The sequence below is a fragment of the Argentina silus genome (genome assembly GCF_951799395.1).
Source record: "Argentina silus genome assembly, chromosome: 10".
In the NCBI taxonomy this organism is placed as follows: domain Eukaryota; kingdom Metazoa; phylum Chordata; class Actinopteri; order Argentiniformes; family Argentinidae; genus Argentina; species Argentina silus.
Window position 1 is genome coordinate 11,964,389 of NC_139664.1, and position 21,163 is coordinate 11,985,551.

Below are 21,163 nucleotides of genomic sequence, written 5' to 3' on the forward strand. Positions count from 1 at the left end.
CACACATAGTCTGTCTGGTGTCCTGCTAATATGATGTTGTCTGAATGGTATGAACTAAGCCATGATGATCCATCTGTTATGTTGAATGTTGCATTGGTGATGGTGGTGATGGTGGTGGTGGTGGTGGTGGTGGCAGCCTGTGAGTGAGAATGGGTTCACTGATTCTTTGTGTTTTTGTGTGTGTCAGGACCGGGGGGCTCTGGACATGCAGGGGCTGGGTCAGGGGCTGCCCCCTCTCCTGATGGAGGAGCAGCTGATGATGCAACAGCAGCAGATGGAGGAGGATCAGAGGTGGCTGGAGCAGGAGGAACGCTTCCTGGTAACACACACACACACACACACACACACAGACATCTCTCTGTCTCCCTCCATCTCTAGAGTCGTGTTGGTCTTTTACTGGCCTGTGGCACCTCTGCTGGTCATACAGGATAACTCTTTCTGATTGAAAAGGGACCCTTTTTTTCCTTGTCATTTTTTTGGGGGTTTTCAGGGTGTTTACTTATGACGGTGACTCACTTAAAAAAGAAAAGAAATTCCTTGAAAAGTACAGGAGCTAATTGTGCACAGATGTCGTACATGATGTTTTGCACTGGTTATACCCACCCGTCAGTTATTTTAGTCGTACTGTATCATTATCTCAGAGATGCTTCTCAGACTGCCTCGTTCCACTTCCTGTATCATGTTTAGATTTCTACAGACAAAGACCTTTTCAGAAGAAAATAAAAGCATTTATTTACGTTTCATATTTTTGTGACTATTGGCTAGTTGTCTAGGTTTGCCTTCTCAAGGTTTTATATTAAGTTTTTGTTTTGTTTTGTTTTTTTAAACCAGGTGTGGCTAGAGCAAATTCCTGGCTAATGATAGGGTTGTCTCTCTCCATGAGCCATGAAGTATAGTAAACTTATTTTGACCCACAGTTGGTGAAAGCCAAATTATCTTTGCTGGAAAGCTGAGTAGCTTGTGTGCATTTTTTTTCTGATCTAGACCCATAGACACTAGACACTTCTTCTACACAAGGGGAGGGACTAGGAGGAAGGGAGGAGAGGAGAGGAGAGGCTGGGGAGAAAGGGATAGGCAGGCGAACAGAGAGAGACAGCTAGCTGGCAACGTGTTGAAGCTCTGTGAGTCAGCCAAGCACATATAAGCTTTCCTCTGGCAGGAAGCAGGAGTAAATGTGCTGACCCTCTCATCCTGTTGATGGAATTCCTCGCAGCTCGCTCCTCCATGCTTAGAGACAGTGAGATATCCACCAGAGAACAGCTCAAAGGATGCAGGTTTTCAAGTCCTGCCTTGGAAAACTGGTACAGCATAAGGAGAGGGGGGCGGCGGGGGGGGGGGGGGGTCGGTCGGAGGAAGAGGGGGGTGGGGGTGTGGGGGGGGGTCTTGCTTGGCAGGCAGCAAATGGCTGGTGTGAAGACTGGAGTTTTAATAAGTTAGCTGACAGGGCAAGAACAGGAATGCATTTTCTGCTCCACAGGATCCAAAGCTGTGCACAATATGTCGTATTGTTCCTTTTTTTAATTGAAGTATGAGAAAGAGTAAACATTTGAATGTACCTGGATTGTTATTGTTATTTGTGTATGTTGCCACACAGGGGATGTAACGTCCTGTGCAGGTGTAGATGACATTTGTATTTGTATAGCTGTGATGAGAGAGAGAATTTTAATTCCAGTGTCCGTTCATTTTTTTTTTCTTCATTCATTTGCAGTGGTAATGGAAGTAATCAGGCCACTATTCTGCTCTGTTTCTTCTATGTCTCAATCAGAAGCCAGAATCAAGGAACTCCAGGGGCAGCATTGACCGGGAGGACTGCAGCCTTCAAGGGCCAGTAAGTTTCATGTTTTTGCTTTTTTTGCTTTTTTTTTTGCTCAGATGGATGGACTCAAAACACTCTCTCTCTCTCTTTCTCTAGTTCTCCCTTTATCTTTCTCTCCTGGCAATGTAGAATTCACTGTAAGGCTTAAGAGATTTTGATTGTTTTTCTTTCTTCCTTCAATGTCTCCGTCTCTGCTTGTTGTAACAGTCTATAGCACTTACTGCCTGGGGCTATGTTGAGTATTTGTGGATAGCACTCCAAGTTTGCCTCAACTCAATTCAATCAAACCAACATAGCAGTATGTACACAGTACCATATTTAAATACTTTTTTTTCTTGCGGGGAAAAAAAAATCGGATAATGATTTTCGAGACTCCCCTCACAGTTAGATGATAGCTGTTTTCAGAATAAGACACGTTTGAGCAGGCAGTAGACAGATACTACGAAAAACATTGCCATGGCTGGTTGGATTGAATCGTGAGTGCATAAAGTCCTTGTTTGGATAAGTGCTGGGGAGATTCAGCCCTAACGGAATAGAAATTGGAAAAGGAATGTCAAGGACCAAGGGTTAACAGTTTCACACAGATCGTCAAGACCAAAAGTTAAAAATAGATGGAATACAGGAAAATGGGAGCATCATTTGCTCTTGCTCTTTGAATTCAGTTGGAAAAACTAAGATATTTTCTGGATTTAAAATGAGAGGGATGCCAACAGGAAGGAATGTCCATTTGGTCAGATTAAACTGCTTGACGTGGTTGAAAATGTTTTTGAGTTCTGAGGTGGACTGAATGGACTGCATGGACTGAATCCTCTCTCAATGGTCCATTAGTAGGATTTATCCCAACCCAAATCCAGACCATCTCATCCCAGCCCATCTTAAAAAACACTGGCCACATTAAAGCTGTTCTCATGCCAGCCACTTTAATTGACTGGGCAATTTGCAAAACCAAACTGTAGCTTCAGAGCAAGATAACTCCTCTGTCACTCTGAAAATAATTATAGCCAAGGAAAGGAGGAGCTCAGGGAGAGAGAAAAAGCCTTTTTCACATGTTCAGTGTGAAATATTGAAGTTGACATGTGAAGGAATTTATGAAACTCATTATAACCAGTACACCCTAAACTTCACTTGCAATAATGAGGGAGATCTGTTGAATTCTTCAATTGGTTTTAGAGCTAAAACTGAGAGATGAACAATTATACTGGCTGTTATGTTAAAGGATTGCCCTCCCCTTGATTTGCTGTGGTCTGGTTAGATGTGTGTGTGTTTCTCAGCATCTGAAGTATTTTAAGTGTTTGTGGAGAGACCACGACAACGCAGATGGCACTGGAGACTCCTAACTCCGATGTTGTGGAAAAACATTGTCGGAAATCTGGACTAATGCATATTTTTAACTGCTTGTTTGTTTGTTTGTTTGTTTGTTTGTTTGTTTGTGCAGACAGGAAACCAGCACATATACCAGCCTGTAGGCAAACCAGGTAATGCCCCGGCCAATGTGGCACACTTAATTACAGTTTCTACACCCTTTATTGTTTTCACTTTTCCCTTGTGGTTCAACCCTGAATGAAACACTGACTCTGGGCAGACTCTGCGCCTACACTGTTATTCCCTAAACTGCTCCGCCACATTCCACAACCATTTTAAATAGCACAACTGTGTTGGCTCACAGTGTCTCTGTTTCTACGAGTTTAGTGTTAGTTTCTGTTGCCACAGTTGTCGACGATTTGATTGGAATTTCGTTGAGTATGGAATTCAGCAAAAGATTCATGCTGTCGTTCTACTGTGTCCTCCCTACAGTCATGTGTTGGTTCTTCTCACTCATGTATTGGATCTGCCCCAACAGAACATGCAGCTCCACCAAAGAAGCCCCCTCGGCCGGGAGCCCCCAGCCACCTGGGCAGTCTGGCCAGCCTGAACCCTGTAGACAGCTATAATGAGGGAGTGAAGGTATGGGCACACACCTTTTATTGCCTGTCTGACTATCTAACTTTGCACAGATGGTAGAACCATTCATCAGTTTGTGCTAATCTCTCAAGCACTCAGACATGCAATATGTCAAATATTTTCTAGTTATTTGATACTGTTGTATTTGACGAGCATGTGTCTTCCTAAACGTTGTTGTTATGTTGCCAGTGTGTGTTTAATCCACCATTTGAAGATAAGAAGTTCATTGCCTCTTGCATCCAAAACACAATTTGCACCATCTCTGGTAGAACATTCCCCTAGTACTTTGGCCAGATTGAAAGGACTACCACTGTATTTCAACTACATACACACACACACACACACACACACGCTTCCCTTACAACATCTGGGATAGGATGAATGGAAAGACATGTCACTCTTTCCCCTGTGATGGCTACAGTCGACTTAAGTTGCACCATGTCAGCAAGAACAGTCAGGGGCATTAACTACCCAAAGTTATCCAAACTCCTAGCCATGCCCCTGGCCTTGGTTTGCTAAGCCTCAGCTAAAGCAGTCCCAGCTGTACACCTCCCCCCTCCCCCCTCCTTCCCCAAACACTCTCATAAATACCACATCCACCAATCAGGCCTGCAGTGCACACTGGGAACACACTCTTTCCATTACACTGCGTTATTAACTTCCCACCGAAAATAATTCAAAAAGAGGTATCAACTGTCTTAATGTGGTTCCCTCTTTCTGAGAAATGATTGGTTGGCCTGAGGAGGGACGACTGCCAAGCCAACATGTAAACACTAGCATGGCTATCAGCCCATAACTTAAATTGAGATGACCAATCTGACCAGAGATTTCTAATATTTTGAATGCCGATAGCACTACCATGGCAACCTCTCTCCTGCTCTGAGAGTCACATGAGTTGGCCAATGAATAACGCCCCAAGAAGCACTTAGTTTGGTGACCACAGTTGAGTCACCCCTGTCGCTCAGTATCTTGTTGAAACATATACTGTATAGAACAAAGCCTTGCTCTCTTGTGTTGATGCATGTATTTTTAATGCTTGTGGCATTAATATTTTCTTTCCTTCTGTTTCTCTGGACGCTCTCTGTGTTCTTCCTCTTTGCCTCTGCCTTACTGTTGTTGAACCTAGCCCTGGCGGGTAAGGACACTCTGTGTGTGTGTGTATGTGCATACGCTCATATGTGTGTGTCAGTCTCTGTAGAGCTAATTGTCTCACACAGGGGTTCTTGTTGTAGTTAGTAGTATCAATCATATGTTTATAAAAAAATAAATAAAAAAAAAAGGCTAATTTTTGGAAAGTGTAGTGGGACAAGGACGATGGTGGCAGTTTGCTACTACAGATTGCTTTGCTCCTCCCATCCTAGAGGGTTAATTAATTAATTAATTGATTGATATCCCTGCCTGCTCATTTAGACATCCTCTCATCCTATGTGTTGACTCTCCAGGCCTTCTTTGTTGATAATCCATGTAGTCGGCCATAATAGTTGTGATGTATGTTTATGTGTTTGTGTGACCACATACTTATGCTTGTTTGTCCTCAGTATAATTTAAGAACCTAAAATTAACATACTGACTTCATCTTAAATGGAATCTGTGCACTTGATGAAAAATGCACTATAACTGATTACTAAATTCTGAATAAAGCCTCTAACCCTGTAAACCCAATTTACAATTTCAAGGATTTTTCCTAATTCATTTGTCTCCCTTTGTTTTTAAATTGTGATTCATCATGACTTACTGTGTTGATCTGTGATATATACTGCCATCTAGTGATGAGAGTATAGAAATACACTCTATGCAATGCAATGTTGTTGTTCAGATGACCTCTCTGTTAACTCTGCTTCCTGGCTCACCGTACTTTTCTCATTTGTGTAGCTCCAACCCCAGGAGATAAGCCCACCACCCACAGCAAACTTGGATCGCTCCAATGACAAAGTGTATGAGAATGTGACGGGACTCGTGAAAGCCGTCATAGAGATGTCCAGCAAGATTCAACCTGCACCTCCTGAGGAGTACGTGCCAATGGTGAAGGTAGGAGTCACACAGATCACCCTTCAACTGCACATGAGCATGACGGCTCTTGTGTTGTGTTATTGTGATTCAATGAGAGGAGAGGTTTCTAAGAGGATGTTTGTGTTGTAGGATGTGGGTCTGGCACTGAGGACACTTCTGGCCACGGTGGATGAAACAATCCCTTTACTCCCAGCCAGCACTCACAGAGAGGTAAACAACCATTGACCTTTTCTGTTTCAATCTTATTTGAGTCCTCATCCCAGACTTGTGAAACGTTTTTTTTTTTATTTATTTTTTTATTTGAACTTTGTCAATAGATTGAGATGGCCCAGAAGCTGTTGAACTCTGACCTGGCGGAGCTGATCAACAAGATGAAGCTGGCCCAGCAGTATGTCATGACCAGCCTACAGCACGACTACAAGAAGCAGATGCTGACAGCAGCCCATGCACTGGCTGTGGATGCCAAGAACCTCCTGGACGTCATAGACCAGTCCCGGCTTAAGATGATGGGCCAGGCCCGGCCTCACTAGTGCAGGGGGAGGAGGGTGTGGAGGGAGGAGCAGAGAGAACTCTGAACTGAACACTGTTGCTGCTGGACTGGGCTGAACTCAAACTGGCCAAGCACTGCTCATCCCAGTGCCAAGACGGACTCTATATACCAGACAGACAAACCTCTTACCCTCACTCCCCAACCTGAACTTCTTTTTATAGACTTGGAGCTTTTGAAGAGGTCACCTATTTTATGCTGCACAGATTGTGTGTGCTGACTGTAATTCCTACAGTCCCAGATTTCGCCTGAATTAGAACCGGGTGGCATACTTCAGAAATGTCTCCCTGGAGGACAATACATGCAGCAGAAGGACAACAGAACTGGAACCTCAATGCTTTAATTGAGACTGAACTCTGAACTCTTCTCACTACATGTGACATAATTATTCTGTTTCATTGTTAAGTTACACTTGTCACCCACGAGAGATGGATGGAGGATCACAAATCCTGTTATATATTTTGGCTTGGCTCAATTAGCCATCTTGTCAAATAGGGGAAAATAAAGGATGAAATAAAATGATGACAAAGAGTAAAAGCAGTAAACTTTTCAGTGCTGTGTGTTAATGAATGATGAACTACAGATTTTGGTATTTATGTTTACCTTGTATACACACATGCACTTAAGGCTCTGATGGGAAATATGGCAAAAATGCAAGCTTGGGATTGTTTTTCAGAATTGTGTTTAATCAGTACATTTACAGTACATAGTTCATATTTTGAAGTTTAACTCACAAAATCCGAATCCGAAATCACTCAGTTTCCCATTAACACCCAACGGTAATTATAAGATCTAGTCTACAAGGATGACTAACACAAGTGGAGCAACTCAGCTATTCATTTCCCAAGTGCATTTGTTCACAATACAAATGTGTTATTTATAAAGCTGGGTTTAATCATGCTGAAACAATTTAACTGTAATATTTGGTGAGGAGAGTTAGGAAGGGTAGAAGCAGGAGGAACATGTCCACCCGGATGGCAGTGGCACCACTGCGGTTACACAGTTGAGTACTGCAGCAGTTGACTGCATTGCCGTCTCCATTGACATCCACTGAGACGCTGGACGCTGCTCCTTGACAGGTTGCAGAACTGGCACATTGCTTCACTATGGCCTTGATATTCCCTACACGTGGAAAACAAAATGGTTTCTTCCTCCATATACTAAGTTACGTCATATGGCTCATGACTCAACATTTCAGCTTTTGTTCCAGAGTGAGTCACATGGTGCCCAGTATTCAGTGTTCAACTTAACTAAGTTTAACATGTTCTACAATCTATTTGATATCCTATAAAACTGTTGAGATTAACTAGGAGGACGGTGGCTCACTACCACCATTACATTTTTACATTTATGGCATTTAGGAGACGCCTTTATCCAAAGCGTTTTACAACAAATACATTTGTCTAAGCCACCAAGCTATTGTAAAGAAATTTGATGTTGTCCAAATATCCATAATCCTGTTGTTCTCACCCGCGGTATCCACAGTGGTCATGCATGTGTCCAGAGGTGCTTGGCATTCCTGAGGATTCACGTTACAGGCGGCATTGGATGTGGTTGAGCTGCACACATAACATGTTAGTGCGCTCACTGAAATGAACAAGAAAATGTAGAAAAAAATAGTGTAAACATTTGTGAACATTTGCAGTATTCAAAAGATAAATGCATTCAGTTAATATTTATAGCTGAGTTTTAGTGGTGTCAATTAAGATTGCACGTGTTTAACACAGCCTTCTCTTTATAAGTGATACATGTTGAAACACAACTCTTTATCAATGTTGTCATTAAACCATTTAAACATACCTGAGGAGAAGGTTAGACTGAGCAACAGAAAAGTGGAAAGAGTCCTCATGTTTCTGTTCTGTTGGAGTGTTCCTTGCATGTGTTCTGTTTGTATGTGTGAAAGAATCATTTCTGCCCTTTCTCTTCCCCACACAGTAAGACACACGTAGCATCACATTCCATGAATATTCTTTAATAGATTTGTATCAGCTCTGTTGGTAATTCTTAGAGGGTGATGTTGATTGTTCTGTTGTGATATATAGTTCAAATGGAGCTACAATGTTATACTGCGCACACATACTGTATGTCTGTTGTTCATTAATAGCTGTGTATGACTTTAGAAAATATTGCTATTCTCTTTGAGCTCGAGAAGCCATAACATCACACGTCTTTCATATCACACGTCAAATCTTTGTGAAAGGAATGCAGCACCCTCTCATCAGACAAACAGGACAATCTTCAGAGCGGCAGGGCGAAACTGCACAACTGAAACCAAAATATATCATCACATTTGTTTATCTCTGTATGGTTGCATACTGATTATTATAGCTTCCCTGAATGAATAGTATAAAAAAAACATAATTGTTGGGTTGTGATTATACCTGCTATTGGTAATAATGACAACAGAGAAGAAAAGATGCTAAAAATGAATTTCATTTAATCAAAATTGGATGATAGATTTACAATTTCAGATAGGAAGGGTGCTGCCTGGTGATGCCTGTGCATAAAAAAGCAACTTAGCAGGTAGAGCATGTGTCTAAGAGATACACTCTTTGTAGGAAGAACAATGGACAGTATCATCATCATCATCATCATCACAGATATTTAAAAGCAAAAACAGCTGCACACAATGCTTCTTTGTGGAATTAAAGGGTTTGCGCAGGCAGGGACTGCTTCATGCTTAAGCACAGACAAGCCACGATCTGCCATTCCTAAATCATCATTATACATAGAAATTAAGAGGAACTGTAAGTCCTGAATGATGAACAGTAATTGGCTCTCAATAGGCTCATTATAAACTAATATGCATATATAATACAAATAGAATATTCCATGCTATTTGCAACTCATCTGCTCACAGTATGTTTGGGGGACCGAGAGGTGTTTGTGTGTATGAATACTGTAGCTTCTGTTGAGCTGTAGAAAAACCCTCCTCAAGGAAAATTCACTTTATTCATTCATTCATTCAACTGTGCTCTGATGTTCTCAGAAGTCTTCATTGGGCTTTGAGTTTCTTTTTGTGTTTTGCTCCATGCTCACGGCCCCTGGTCTTGTTGACACTATAAAGCCTGTAGAGGGGAAACATACAGTAACATTCAGGTATGTTAAAGGAGTTGGGGTACGTACACAGTTTTCAGAGTTACAAATCAAAACCCTGTAAACTGCATTAGATCAGAGGAGGGCGTATAATTACTAAGGAGTACTCAACAGTCTTATGAGTATACAGAACATACAGTATTACAGCCATTGATGATAGTTCAAATGTGTCCCACCTCCTCTGGAAAAGGTATATGAGAAACAGGATCTCATCCCTGAAACAGGACAACTGGTGGGGGGAGGGTGTGCTGAAGATGCAGGTGAAGACGTCATTGATGAGTGTATTGATTGCCTAAAGGTAAGACAGACAAGGGAGTAGTTAATCACTGTTTTCCATCTCTGGTCTGTCAATGTAAAGAACAGATGGATAGACTGAATTAATCAGAGATTAACCAAATCAACTATGCACATTTTAAATAGGATAATGTTAATACTCACTTTATACATCAATACAGTCCGTTGAGAATAGCTTATAGACTTCAGCTGTGGAGACAAGAGGGTTGTGAAAATAGGACATTTTATTAGGTCCACTTTATGCTTTAAATATAAAGTGGGACTAATCGAGTTCTAATTCTGTCTATTATATAACGGGACTAACCTTGTAATTAATGAAAAGCTGAGGAACCATAGACAGGAATCCAAATGCATAAATTCCTGCACGACAGAACACAACTTCATGTTGATCATTCATCTTAACATACAGTTGGTATTTGAATTTTACAGTAATCAGCATTGCAATAACAAAGCACATAAATCATATACATCTTGCATACCTATCATATCATCTACGGTAATCCCAAATCTTATTAGTGATTAAATTATGCCGAAAAAAACAGTATTTGTAAACTTACCGCTGATCAGACTGTTGATTGACCATGAATAGTAACTGTCAAAACAAATATTACTATATGTTGAACAATGTCTTCACCAAAACTACTCATTAAAATTACAATGAAAGCTCAAAATGATCTTACCTTTTATACTTAAGGTATACCAGAGAATAAATAGCCCCACTGATACACAAAGGGTACACTAAGTAGGACAGGTATTTCATTGCCTAAAAAAAGGGAAAGTGTCTTTAGTAAATACTTTTTGTTACATCAGACAAAGTTGAATGGAAACAGTTTGATATGAGCATACTACTGTTCTGCTCCCACCTGTGTATCATGTTCTGTTGTCCTTCTCTCTGATTCATCCAGTTTATCAACCTAAAGACATCAGATTTCAAAGCAAGGGAATAATCATCAATGCCCAGGCTCTTTGTTGACCCAACTACAGTAAAATATGAATCCACTTTTATTTATTCATTTTTTAGTTTTTTTTACAATAAAATATTCTAAGTACTGCCCTCCATACATGCAATTTCAGTACCCTTTAGTACTTAATACAGTATGTAACTCGTTCATGTAAATCTTACTTGAATTATGGATTTTGATCTTTTCCACTGTAGCTGTATCTTGAAGACTTTTTTTACCTTCCATACCTATGGGGGAGAGAAAATAGAAATAGGCAGGGAAAATAGAAAATGTGGTTATGTTGGTTTTACCTTGACAACCTTGCAGTGGGTTGGCAATCATAAATCACATACAATTTTGCCATGTATTGTACAGTGTATGTAACATTGAAGATACCTCAATGATGGATCCTATTCCAACAGGAATAATAACAAGCAAGCTGGTCTCTTCCTCCAGCAGGTGCAGGAAAATCACAATGGTACTAAAGCATCTCCATAGCACTGGAACAGCAGAGAGAAACATAGTTTGGTTAGTACAGTAGATGGTAAATCTGTGTGCTTCTGGAGGTGCAGTTTGTGGGCGAATTGTCAGATTATCTAAAGGCATGTTTTGAGTTAATACATATCCATCATTACATCACCACCAAAATGTTGATTTGACCCCTTATTCATACCTGATTTGCGAGACATGCCCACCATGGTTTTCTTCTTCTTCCAATAGCTGATGTCATTTTTAAAGGCCAAGATCTCAAACATAAGCTTTACAAAGAGAGATACATTTCAAAAACCATAATAAACTATGATTAAATAGGCTACCTGATAGATACAGTATTGTAATTGATAATGTTCTTACATGGAATGCAATCACCAGGGCAGTCAATGCTAATAGGTACAGGTTAGAGTCCAGAAGTACGCCTTTGATTTCATCTATATTATCTTCAGTGAATCCTAAGAATACATTAAAAATATAAACAGATATAAATATACAAATATACAAATATAAATACATAAAGCAACAGTTCAGGAGGTTCAAATAAATTGTAAAATCTTTGGGACCTCCAGTTTGACACATTTTTCAGTGATTCAGCTATAAACTCACCAAAATGTTTGAGTGAATATATCACATCCTGTATGTGGATCCAGAGACGGAATTCTCTCAGGGATTTGCTTTCATATGATATTGTAAGTGGGAGTTCAGTTGAATTACTGTTAATCACCTGCAACAACATATGTTCCATTAGACATACAGTAAGAACAACAATTATCCCCTAAGATATTTTTGTGAGATGTTTTTAGGTCTCTATAATTGTAGTGTGATGTTAGTCACAACAATATAATCAGCTGTACTATCTTATATCATACCATTAAGTCCTTCACTCTGAAGCCGAGTTCATCTATAAGTAGAAGGGGGAGATACATCACCCTCTGTCCTTCCTGTAATCTAAGTAGACATAAATAGAGGTTGTCATACACATACATTTCTCACAATCTCTGTAACAAGTTCTAATGACTCTACCGTGTCTAATTTTGATTGACACATGTACAGTAGGCGTATTCCAAATTCTGCCCAAATCAACACATTCATAATTCAAAACACAACATAAGAGACCTACACTCTCATGTAGCGCCGAACGTCACTTGGCAAGTTTCCCCTGTTGAAAGTGAAGTCTTCAGACATGATGTTCAGGGTGAGGCGGGACCGCCAGTGGGAGATACGTCCATCTGCTTCTGAATCAGTGTCCTGTTCCTGATGAAAGCCAGGGATGAGTGGAAATGAAAACATAAGGACACAAGAGAAAGCCCATCAACATGAGCCAATGTTCATCTACGGTATGGCTAACTCTTTTAATGCAGTATTAAAGCTTATATTTTGCAGACCGCACTGACATTCTACATGGGCAAAGTACAGAGTCTGCTGTCTTACTTCAAGGGCTTCTTTATCAGAGCTAAGGTTGCCAATAGGATGTTTCGGCAACATGTAAATGGTAAGCTGGGCTGCATGGTGAGCCTGTTGGCCATCCTGCAAGGGAGACACTCCAAACTTGTGTAGATAAACCACTGTGTGCAGAGTCCCATTGTCACGTGTTTCCTCTGGAAGGGACACATTCACTGTCCTTTGATGAAGAAAAGTGAAAGATAGCCAAATGACATTTAGAAATGTACCCAAATGTACCTTAAAAAATAACATCTGATCTTATCCTCGATTCTTTACACCATATGATGATTATGGCCTACCTTTGAAATTTCAAATGAATGTCAAAGTCATCTATCCTGGTGATGAGGTTAAGTTCACTGTAGTCAGGTTTCAGACATGAGTAAATGCTGAGCTGTTCAAAGAAAGGCATCATGAGATATCACATTACTGTCACAGATCAAATTGAGATGATATTCAGACTGTAGCTATAACCAATTAGACTTGACATAACTCATTTTTTTTACAAGATGCAACGCATGAAATCATTGCAGTTTATGGATTATGAGACCAATATACAGTAGGCCTATGTTCCACTAACCTGCAGTCGGGGCCTTCCTGCGATGTAGGAGGACATGCAGTTGTTGTCCCCCCGACCTCGTTCACAAGGCTTGGTATATACAAAGCCATATATTACCCAGCAGGTGTGCAAAACATATACGACAAAAACTCCCAGTAATATCTTTGTCAGAGATGTCCTTTGAAACAAGCTTTCCGCCGGCTTTGAGTAGCACGAAGGGAACATATCGGTGTCTAAATGTCAAAGAAGCGACCAAAACGAACGGTGAAGTGGCAGCGAGTAGTGACTGTATGGTTCCATAAAAAGCTGTGTCACCCTACAATGTCATCAAAATGTACCATCTGTCGAAACAGTCACATTTGCTCAGGCATTCTTCTGCGCATCGCAGAGCTGCATCCAACGACGGGGAAAGATGCTGATGCTGGCCACGGTAACCCCGCCTCCTTCACGTCACGTGAAATACCAGGAGACCAGGGTTTTTATCATGTTTAGACACGATTCGTCCCTTATCCTCTATTATAAATGATATAGATTAGATAATAAAGTCTAACTCATTGATTTTTCATTCGTTTAGATGCAATTATATACAATATAAGCCATTTAGCTGACGATTTTATCCAAAGCTACTTACATTGCAGTGAGTGCATACATTTCAGTATACATGGTCCCAACAGGAATCAAACCCACAACCTAAGCGTTGTTAGAGACATGCTCTCCCAACTGAGCCACGGAGGACCACAATTGTATAGGCAATTGCATCAAAGGGTCAAAGGGTGACTTTATGGCACCTTTCATATATAAGATGCAGCTCAATATTTAAATGCGATTTTTCTTTATGGTGTTTATGAATACATGCAAACAGTGGTTCCCTTGAGTCCAGACTGTTCACCGGCATCACGACTAAAAGACAACACGGCGGAGCGCACGTGCACGTGGACTGTGACACCCCCCAATGCATTCTGGTTGTGGTTCTCGCGTGACGATGGCCCCCCGGAGGAAGGAAACCTGTTTCTTTGCTTTGGACCATGTTTTGACTGAAAACAAGTGCAACACTAGCTAATACTCATCTTAGCAATTGAGTTGGCGTAAGTGAGTCTGAAATGTGATTCAAAGTTATTTTTCACGTGTAATAAAACCGGACGTTTGTCATTTTCGAGGCTCACGAGCAAGCATGCAAACTAGCTAGCTCTGCTAAGCGTCCACGCGAAGTTTCTGAGCTAGCTAACTAACTTAGCTACAGTTGCAACTACATTCCGGTTTTTTACGAGTTTGTTGCACGTTCTTTCTGAGCTAACAGATGTAAGACCAGGTGCTCTAGCTATAGCATGAAGACACGTGTCCTGTTTGGAAAGCGAGTACTCGATATGTGACGACTGTACTCCGGATTCAACAGCCAGTTGAACTAGAACAACAACCAATGCAACTGGTCTGTCTGGCCAGCTTGCTGGTCAACTAGCTAAATAACTCAACTTTGCAATAATGCAGTGGTGAACAACGCAATGGAAGCTTGTTTCAAGTCATTGGCGAGAGGTGGCCTCCAAAGAACCCTGGACATGAAATTCAGGGTCCTCGCCAACTGTTTGACCTGCAGAACAGTGTCAGTGAGTTGTTCAACATCACCTTTGAAATGTCATCTATTCAAGCATCAGACGGTGTTCACGAGGGGGAAAGCAACATTGTTGCAAAGACCATGTCAATCTGGTAGGTGTTGTTACATTGTTGCTACATAGTTGCGTGTGCTGCTCCGCATGTGTTGACTGACATTCCTGTTTCCTTTGCCAGCATCTTTCGTTCGCCATAGAGTATCTGAGGCATCCCTGTCTAGTGTGGCACCTGCTTTTGTAGTGGTAAGTGTACAGTTTGTGTGATTGAGCTTTTGTGTCATGAAGAACAATATTGAATAGCACACAGCAATACAGGTTGCACAAATAGACAACAGGATGCATGAATGTTTGCTCTCTTATCACAGATGAAATTTGACAAAGAGGGAAATGTTACCTCATTTGGTAAGTACTGCAATGTGTTGTATTCTACTTGATTTCTTCTTGATTTTTTATGAATTAGAAATATGCATCGCCTTTTGTGCTTACAAGAAGTTAATTCTGTATGTCATATTCTGTCAAGCAATGGGGTTAAATGCTGTGAGTCTGAACCTTGTTCTGATTCCCTCAGAGAAAAAGAAGACCGAGCTCTATCAAGAACTTAGTCTGCAGGCTCGAGACCTTAGGTTTCAGCATCTCACCAGCATCACTGCAAGGAACAACACTATCATCATCCGCATGGAGGTAGGCCAACACCTACACCAATTACAGCATCATTGCCAATGCCAGCCATTGCAAATTATCTATTGTCATTGTGATCATTAATTTAGTAGACTCTCTTTTTGCTTTTGCAAATAATTACAAAGTTATCATCATATCACACCGTAAGGAAGGTTGATGTAACGTAATGTTTGTTTTGCTGTGTCCTCAGTCCTTGAAGGCAGTGGTGACTCCCCAGTGCCTGCTGGTGTTAGATTTTCGAGGTCTGGGACTGGAGAGGTGGCTCGTCCTGGACTTGGCGTCACAGTTGGCTGGGGATGGAGCCCTGGCCACACATTCACTGCCGTTTGAGTTCAGAGCCCTTGAAGCCGTTCTGCAGCACAGGGTAAAGCACCCAGAATATTTTATCTGAAATCTGTCAATTACTGTACATTTTCCAAGGTTGTGATAGAAATGAATCCCAGACTGAACTCAATTTAATCTTGTTTTAACTCAGTGTGTTTCTGGTCGTATTGCTGTGGCTATCCTGCCTGAAGCCCTGGGACCTAGTTTCTGTTGAAAACAATCTGCTTAAAACCAATTGCTGTCAATCTCCAGTGGTAGGGGCTGAAACTTCTTTGCAATGTATTTAAGTCCCTACTTAGCTTTGACTAGAATTAAATACATTTGCACTGAGTGGTGAAGTCTGTCAGGTCGTTAACTGATCGTTAGGTGGGAGGGGCTGCAACCCTGCTAAGCCATCAGCAATTACAGTATCTGCACTTCCACTACTAACCCTATCCTGACAGTCAAAGAGCGATAGCCTCTGCGACAGCCTCTTGACATGACGACGAAGGAGTCAATCTGTGGAGTCCATCGAGGAAGGCCAAACTACTAAGCATTTTTATTCTATTTGATTGAGCGCTACCTACATCTTGTATTGCCCACAAACCCTCTATCTCTACACCGGCAAATATCACAATGTGCTTTCTCCCCATGCCTGTTATTTCATCCCTCAGTATGACATACAGACACGCCTCCCCTTGCAAGCCATCCAATCTAATCTACCCACCATGCTCAACTGACCACAACCTCACTGTCGCGGGAGGACTTTGGAACACAGCTACTCCGACAGCCCTCTCTGATGCCTACTCCTTTTCTCACTCAGTCTCTGGTTTATCAGCTCTTTCCCCCCTCTCCCCTGATATTCTAAAACTGGTCACATCCAAGCGGGCAACCACCTGCCCTCTCGATCCTATCCCCTCCCCCTTTCTCCAGTCCATGCAGTCCAAGACTTCTCCATCACAGTAGAGAACTCCCAGACAGCCAAGAATCTTGGGGTGATCCTTGACAACCACTTATCCTGTGCGGTCAATATTTGCTATTGTTTTTTATGTCCCATGCACCAACCTCACCAAGTCGATTTCCTGTATGTGCAAATGTACATGGCAAAATAAAACAATTCTGATTCTGACAGCGACAGCACGCCCCTGTAGATTCTTCCTCTACAAAATCAGAAGGATATGTCCATTCCTCACGAGAGAAGCACAACTTGGTCCAGACACTTGATCCAGACAGGTGATCTCCCGCCACTGCAACACACTCTTGGCCGGGCTCCCCACATCTGCCATCAGACCTCTGCAGCTCATCCAGAATGCTGCAGCCTGTCTGGTGTTCAATCTCCCCAAATTCTCCCATGTCACCCCCCTCCTTTGCACCCTTCACTGGCTCCCGGTAGCAGCTCGCATCAGATTCAACACCCTGGAGCTCGCCTACCGGGCAGCAAAGGGAACAGCCCCTCCCTACTTGCAAGTAATGGTTAGCCCCCAGATTCACTTACTTAGACAAATGTACTTGTTGTAAGTCGCTTTGGATAAAGGCGTCTGCTAAATGTCTAAAATGTAAATGTGTTCAGCACAATAATCCTGGATTGCATGGAGTAAACTGTGTAATAGTGTTAATGCTTACATAGCTGGGAGTTGTTTTTTGTGTATGTATGTATCAATGTGTTTTGTTTTGTACAGGTTAATACCCTTCATGCTCGGCTCAATGAAGTGCACCCTTTAATCTTGGACACCTTAGAGTCCCTTGTGGACCCTAAACTTCTCTCTGCAGACCGCAGTAAACTGCATATACTCCTCCAAACCAGCAAGAGGTGAGTTGAAAAGCACTGGTACATGGCTCTTCTCTTTGATTCATTACATGAAATATGATGCCAGATTCTCTTTCATCTGGATACAGTAAACATTGATACCTGAGGGTATGGAGAATTGTATTCATCTAGATGTCTTGTTGTGGGTACAGATTGTATTGTGGAAGGTGTGGCTCGTCCAACTCTGCCAGTGTTTTCTCTCTAGCCTATCAGAGCTGGAGACAGACATTAAGGTCTTCAAGGACAGTCTGTGGAAGATACTTGATGAGGAGGAGATGATCGAGGAGCTGTGTGTCACCAAGTGGACGGACCCTCGTGTGTTGTAGGTGAAATTCCATCATCCGTATGTTAATTGTGTGTCTGGTTTGCATTTTGTGCAAAGGTGTAAATGGTATGTTATGAGAAGATTTTATTTATTGTGTCATGATGTTTTTTCACTTAGACATATAGGCAAATAGAATGATGATATCTGGATAGGTACTATATCAATGCTGATTTAAAGTTTATATGCCAGTGCATAGTCATTGTTCTTTAGTTCCCTATAAAATACCCTGATGTTATCTATGGAGGTAGTGAGGAGAGCAGTCTGGGCATTGATCATGCTGAGGAGATGGAGCTGCTCCTGGAGAACTACTACATGCAAGCAGAGGAGCTTGGCAACAAAAGCCGGGAGCTGAAGGGCCTGATAGATGACTCAGAGAGTGTCATTTTCATTAACCTGGACAGGTACTACTTAATATCTATATTATTAGCCATTCGGTCTCCATAGGGTCCTCCACAATCATTCAGACTAGCTCCATATGGAATACAATTACAGAATATGCCCATCAAGCTAGTCAAAATCATATCCTCCTGAATCTTCTTCTTGAGCATTTCCTTTTTTAAATGTAGCCTATTGCTGATTTAATTGCCATTTGGTAGACACATGAATTTGTCAGAAGAACCATTTGAAACTATTCCCACCCCTGCTGAATATGCTATGGAGATTAAAATACAATAAAAACATCCCCTAAGTACTTTGGTGTATCCTTGATATTGTTAAGTTGATTGGCTTAAGTGATCTCCCTCTGTCTCTATGGCACACCCAGTCACCGGAATGTGATGATGCGTCTGAACCTGCAGCTCACCATGGGAACCTTCTCACTCTCCTTATTTGGCCTCATGGGTGTCGCCTTTGGAATGAACTTGGAGTCATCGTTTGAAGAGGTGAATGTGCTTTGTTAACCAGTAAATCTGTATTTCCTAGGAATTACACAAAATGCAACGCTAAATTAACACGCTAAATTCTCCATATTTATACGGTAGCACAATTTTAAGATTTGGCATTCTTTTGCTTCGTTTGTGCCATGAAGGATATTGAATCATGTTTACTGGGCAACGCAGACGCTACGTAATGGTGTGTGTGATTGCAAAGAATCATCGACAATACTCAGATGAATGTTAGGATGACTGGATGGCTCAGTGTGCTCTCTGTGTTCCCTCAGGACCCCCGGGTGTTTTGGCTGGTGACAGGCTTCATGTTCCTGGGCAGTGGGCTGATCTGGAGAAGACTGCTCTCTTTTCTGGGTCGACACCTGGAGCCTTCCATCCCACCTGCGGTATGTAGCTGTTTATATAGATGTTTTGCCCATTCTTCTCTCAATGTTATTGTTTAAGATTGGTCACATAATTTCAGCTTTGTTTTTTCCCCCTAGATACCTCCTGTTTGGAAGAGAAACCAAATCAACCCATTGAAAGGAGCAGAAGTTAAAGGAGGAGTAAGATGATAGTTTGTAACTGCAGAATGCTTCTGTTTGACTGTTTAAGCAATCTGTACCGCTCACTGTGTTTTGACTGTTTTCATACTTTGTTAAAATGAAGAAGTGATTGGAGAGGGATATGTTTTAGTACAATCTCAGTACAATTTTTTAAACAATGTTAGGAAACTGTTATACCGTGTTTATGTATTTATTGTTGTGTTTCTGAAAGCACACATTATACCTCACATCATTATGTAAGTATAACTGAACCAAATAATGTTGTTGTTTTTTCTGTCTAAAACCCTAGTTGGCTTTTCTCAGGTCCAATATGATAACTTATGTGTCATTCATATATAAAGAGATGTATAATATATTTTCTGTAGTCACAATTCTTTGTTGAGTAATACACACTTTGTAAAATCATCACATCTGTTTGTTTTAGCTATATTTCTATAATTCTGAAGATGTCAGATCTCCTGATAATCTTTCTATTCCTTTAACATTTTGTGAATTGAATGAAAGAAAACGGATGCCTCAGCCAGTTGTTCATGTCATGTAATGGTGCCATTGTAATTCATTATTTTGAATTGTTGAAAGGCTCTCTCATAACTGGAATATCAGCAGGCATTATGAAGGCATACATAGTGGTTTTATGAATGTTGATACTGTACATGCATCATAATATGCTGTGTAAACAGAGCGATAATGGTTTTGCCTTATTACTGCATTCTAACATGGTATATGAATCTACTACAGCACTTTACATATTAATGTCCACAAAAGTGATGTGAGAGCCTGTCTATGATAACTTAGAATAATCAAGAACTTGTCTCCTTAAACTGTGCTGAGAATAATAATGATCCCGATTCCTTCATTTTTGTTATTCCTTCATTCACTTGTGTGTCTCGCTACATGTTTTCATGTAGTCCAGGGTTGCCTACACTGCTATGGAGGGTGTATTTTGGAAGTCAAATGGGTTATTACCCATAAGTTGCTTTACATTTAAATGATACCTCCCCACAACTTTGCTGGTACATGACAGTGTTACAGGTGACAGTAGTAATTAGGTTCCATTTGTTTTTGTTTCCACAACATCAACATACCTTTGTGAACTCTTTCATGTATGTATTATTTAATAAAATCTCAATTACATGCATGTTGGTGGACTATCTGTGTATTTAAGGGCTGTGTAAACCTTGGTGTATGTATGAACCAGCATTCCCCAATAGGGGGAAGCAAATTCTACCTTGCCAGGCTAAATATGACTACCTAACTCTATAGACCACATTATATCTTATCAACTGTATAACTACATTTAAAAGTTGTGCAATTCAGCCATACTTATTTATTATTGTGTTATACCGGTATGTTTGGTAAATTTGGGATTTAAATCTAATTGTATATATGTCTTTATTCTTTTGATGTGTTGTCACATCACCTAGTTTTCATTCATTTAATATGAACACTTGTACACTACCGGTATGCAAGGGTGCATGTATTTTTAGACCTAACAATTTAATGTTAGATCTACTGATTGACTGGATGGCCTTTTCATTGGCTGGAGAGTGGTCTTCCAGCTACAGTTGAACCAGTTTGGTTAAAAAAAAAGAACGTTAAAATACACACTTTCAATGTAAAAATAAGACTGACTTAACCCATACTTTGATGAAGGGACGTTTTGGCCACCCTTGGGGTGTGCAGCTCAGGAAAAAAAAGTGTGAGCAGGGGCTCTGTGGTCTCATTATCAGCCGTAAGCCTATCACAATTAAATGAATGTCTCTCCTCTACGTGTATTATCCCAAATTGGCTAGTTTCTCACTTGGAGTGATTCTTTATGGTCTACGTATCTGTCAATCAAGGCTTTCCCTGAAGTGCCTCTTTTTTTTCTACGCGAGG

The 21,163-nt window shown here is 41.0% G+C and overlaps 4 protein-coding genes across 11 annotated transcripts in view; 2 read left to right on the forward strand and 2 right to left on the reverse strand.

The window, feature by feature from the left end:
* Nucleotides 1-6,851, forward strand: part of ptk2ab (protein tyrosine kinase 2ab) — a 52,875-nt gene extending 46,024 nt beyond the window's left edge. For all 7 annotated transcript variants that reach the window (XM_083678927.1, XM_083678926.1, XM_083678924.1 and 4 more), the window contains 7 exons: nucleotides 188-319; nucleotides 1,766-1,828; nucleotides 3,252-3,291; nucleotides 3,657-3,760; nucleotides 5,630-5,785; nucleotides 5,897-5,977; nucleotides 6,085-6,851. In XM_083678927.1, coding sequence (XP_083535053.1) covers nucleotides 188-319; nucleotides 1,766-1,828; nucleotides 3,252-3,291; nucleotides 3,657-3,760; nucleotides 5,630-5,785; nucleotides 5,897-5,977; nucleotides 6,085-6,297 — 789 coding nt within the window. In that variant the 3' untranslated portion in view covers nucleotides 6,298-6,851. The remainder of the gene's footprint in view (nucleotides 1-187; nucleotides 320-1,765; nucleotides 1,829-3,251; nucleotides 3,292-3,656; nucleotides 3,761-5,629; nucleotides 5,786-5,896; nucleotides 5,978-6,084) is intronic.
* Nucleotides 6,852-6,983: 132 nt separating this feature from the next.
* On the reverse strand, nucleotides 6,984-19,001 carry LOC310810980 (uncharacterized protein). Its single transcript, XM_083678934.1, has 4 exons — nucleotides 18,998-19,001; nucleotides 8,115-8,182; nucleotides 7,785-7,901; nucleotides 6,984-7,436 (listed from the first exon to the last, which is right to left on the reverse strand). The coding sequence occupies exons 2-4, from the start codon at nucleotides 8,161-8,163 to the stop codon at nucleotides 7,225-7,227; spliced, it is 378 nt and encodes a 125-aa protein (XP_083535060.1). The 5' UTR covers nucleotides 8,164-8,182; nucleotides 18,998-19,001; the 3' UTR covers nucleotides 6,984-7,224.
* On the reverse strand, nucleotides 9,310-13,361 carry LOC310811294 (lipid scramblase CLPTM1L-like; the record flags this gene model as incomplete). Its single annotated transcript, XM_083679413.1, has 16 exons — nucleotides 9,310-9,382; nucleotides 9,587-9,702; nucleotides 10,009-10,064; nucleotides 10,262-10,296; nucleotides 10,385-10,467; nucleotides 10,568-10,618; nucleotides 10,828-10,893; nucleotides 11,042-11,145; nucleotides 11,319-11,403; nucleotides 11,498-11,592; nucleotides 11,744-11,861; nucleotides 12,007-12,108; nucleotides 12,260-12,391; nucleotides 12,569-12,758; nucleotides 12,880-12,971; nucleotides 13,158-13,361. The coding sequence occupies 16 exons, from the start codon at nucleotides 13,359-13,361 to the stop codon at nucleotides 9,310-9,312; spliced, it is 1,602 nt and encodes a 533-aa protein (XP_083535539.1).
* Nucleotides 14,136-20,412, forward strand: mrs2 (magnesium transporter MRS2). Of its 2 annotated transcripts, XM_083678932.1 has the most exons (11): nucleotides 14,136-14,837; nucleotides 14,919-14,983; nucleotides 15,106-15,142; nucleotides 15,309-15,421; nucleotides 15,609-15,782; nucleotides 17,401-17,531; nucleotides 17,734-17,850; nucleotides 18,102-18,254; nucleotides 18,617-18,734; nucleotides 19,013-19,126; nucleotides 19,223-20,412. In XM_083678932.1, the coding sequence occupies exons 1-11, from the start codon at nucleotides 14,636-14,638 to the stop codon at nucleotides 19,292-19,294; spliced, it is 1,296 nt and encodes a 431-aa protein (XP_083535058.1). In that variant the 5' UTR covers nucleotides 14,136-14,635; the 3' UTR covers nucleotides 19,295-20,412. The 2 variants fall into 2 exon arrangements, with proteins under 2 accessions (XP_083535058.1, XP_083535059.1); XM_083678933.1 differs by lacking the exon at nucleotides 19,223-20,412 and having other exon boundaries at nucleotides 18,651-18,734.
* The last annotated feature ends 751 nt before the right edge of the window (nucleotides 20,413-21,163 follow it).

Bases quoted from the DNA above. Each gene is read 5' to 3' on its own strand.
- LOC310810980 (XM_083678934.1), bottom strand. From the start codon at position 8,163: ATGAGGACTCTTTCCACTTTTCTGTTGCTCAGTCTAACCTTCTCCTCA. The intron at 7,902-8,114 runs GTATGTTTAAAT...TGTTCATTTCAG, and splicing joins CAGTCTAACCTTCTCCTCAG to TGAGCGCACTAACATGTTAT. The intron at 7,437-7,784 runs GTGAGAACAACA...TTCCACGTGTAG, and splicing joins GACCACTGTGGATACCGCGG to GGAATATCAAGGCCATAGTG.
- mrs2 (XM_083678932.1), top strand. From the start codon at position 14,636: ATGGAAGCTTGTTTCAAGTCATTGGCGAGAGGTGGCCTCCAAAGAACC. The intron at 15,143-15,308 runs GTAAGTACTGCA...TGATTCCCTCAG, and splicing joins GGGAAATGTTACCTCATTTG to AGAAAAAGAAGACCGAGCTC. The intron at 17,532-17,733 runs GTGAGTTGAAAA...TTTTCTCTCTAG, and splicing joins CTCCTCCAAACCAGCAAGAG to CCTATCAGAGCTGGAGACAG.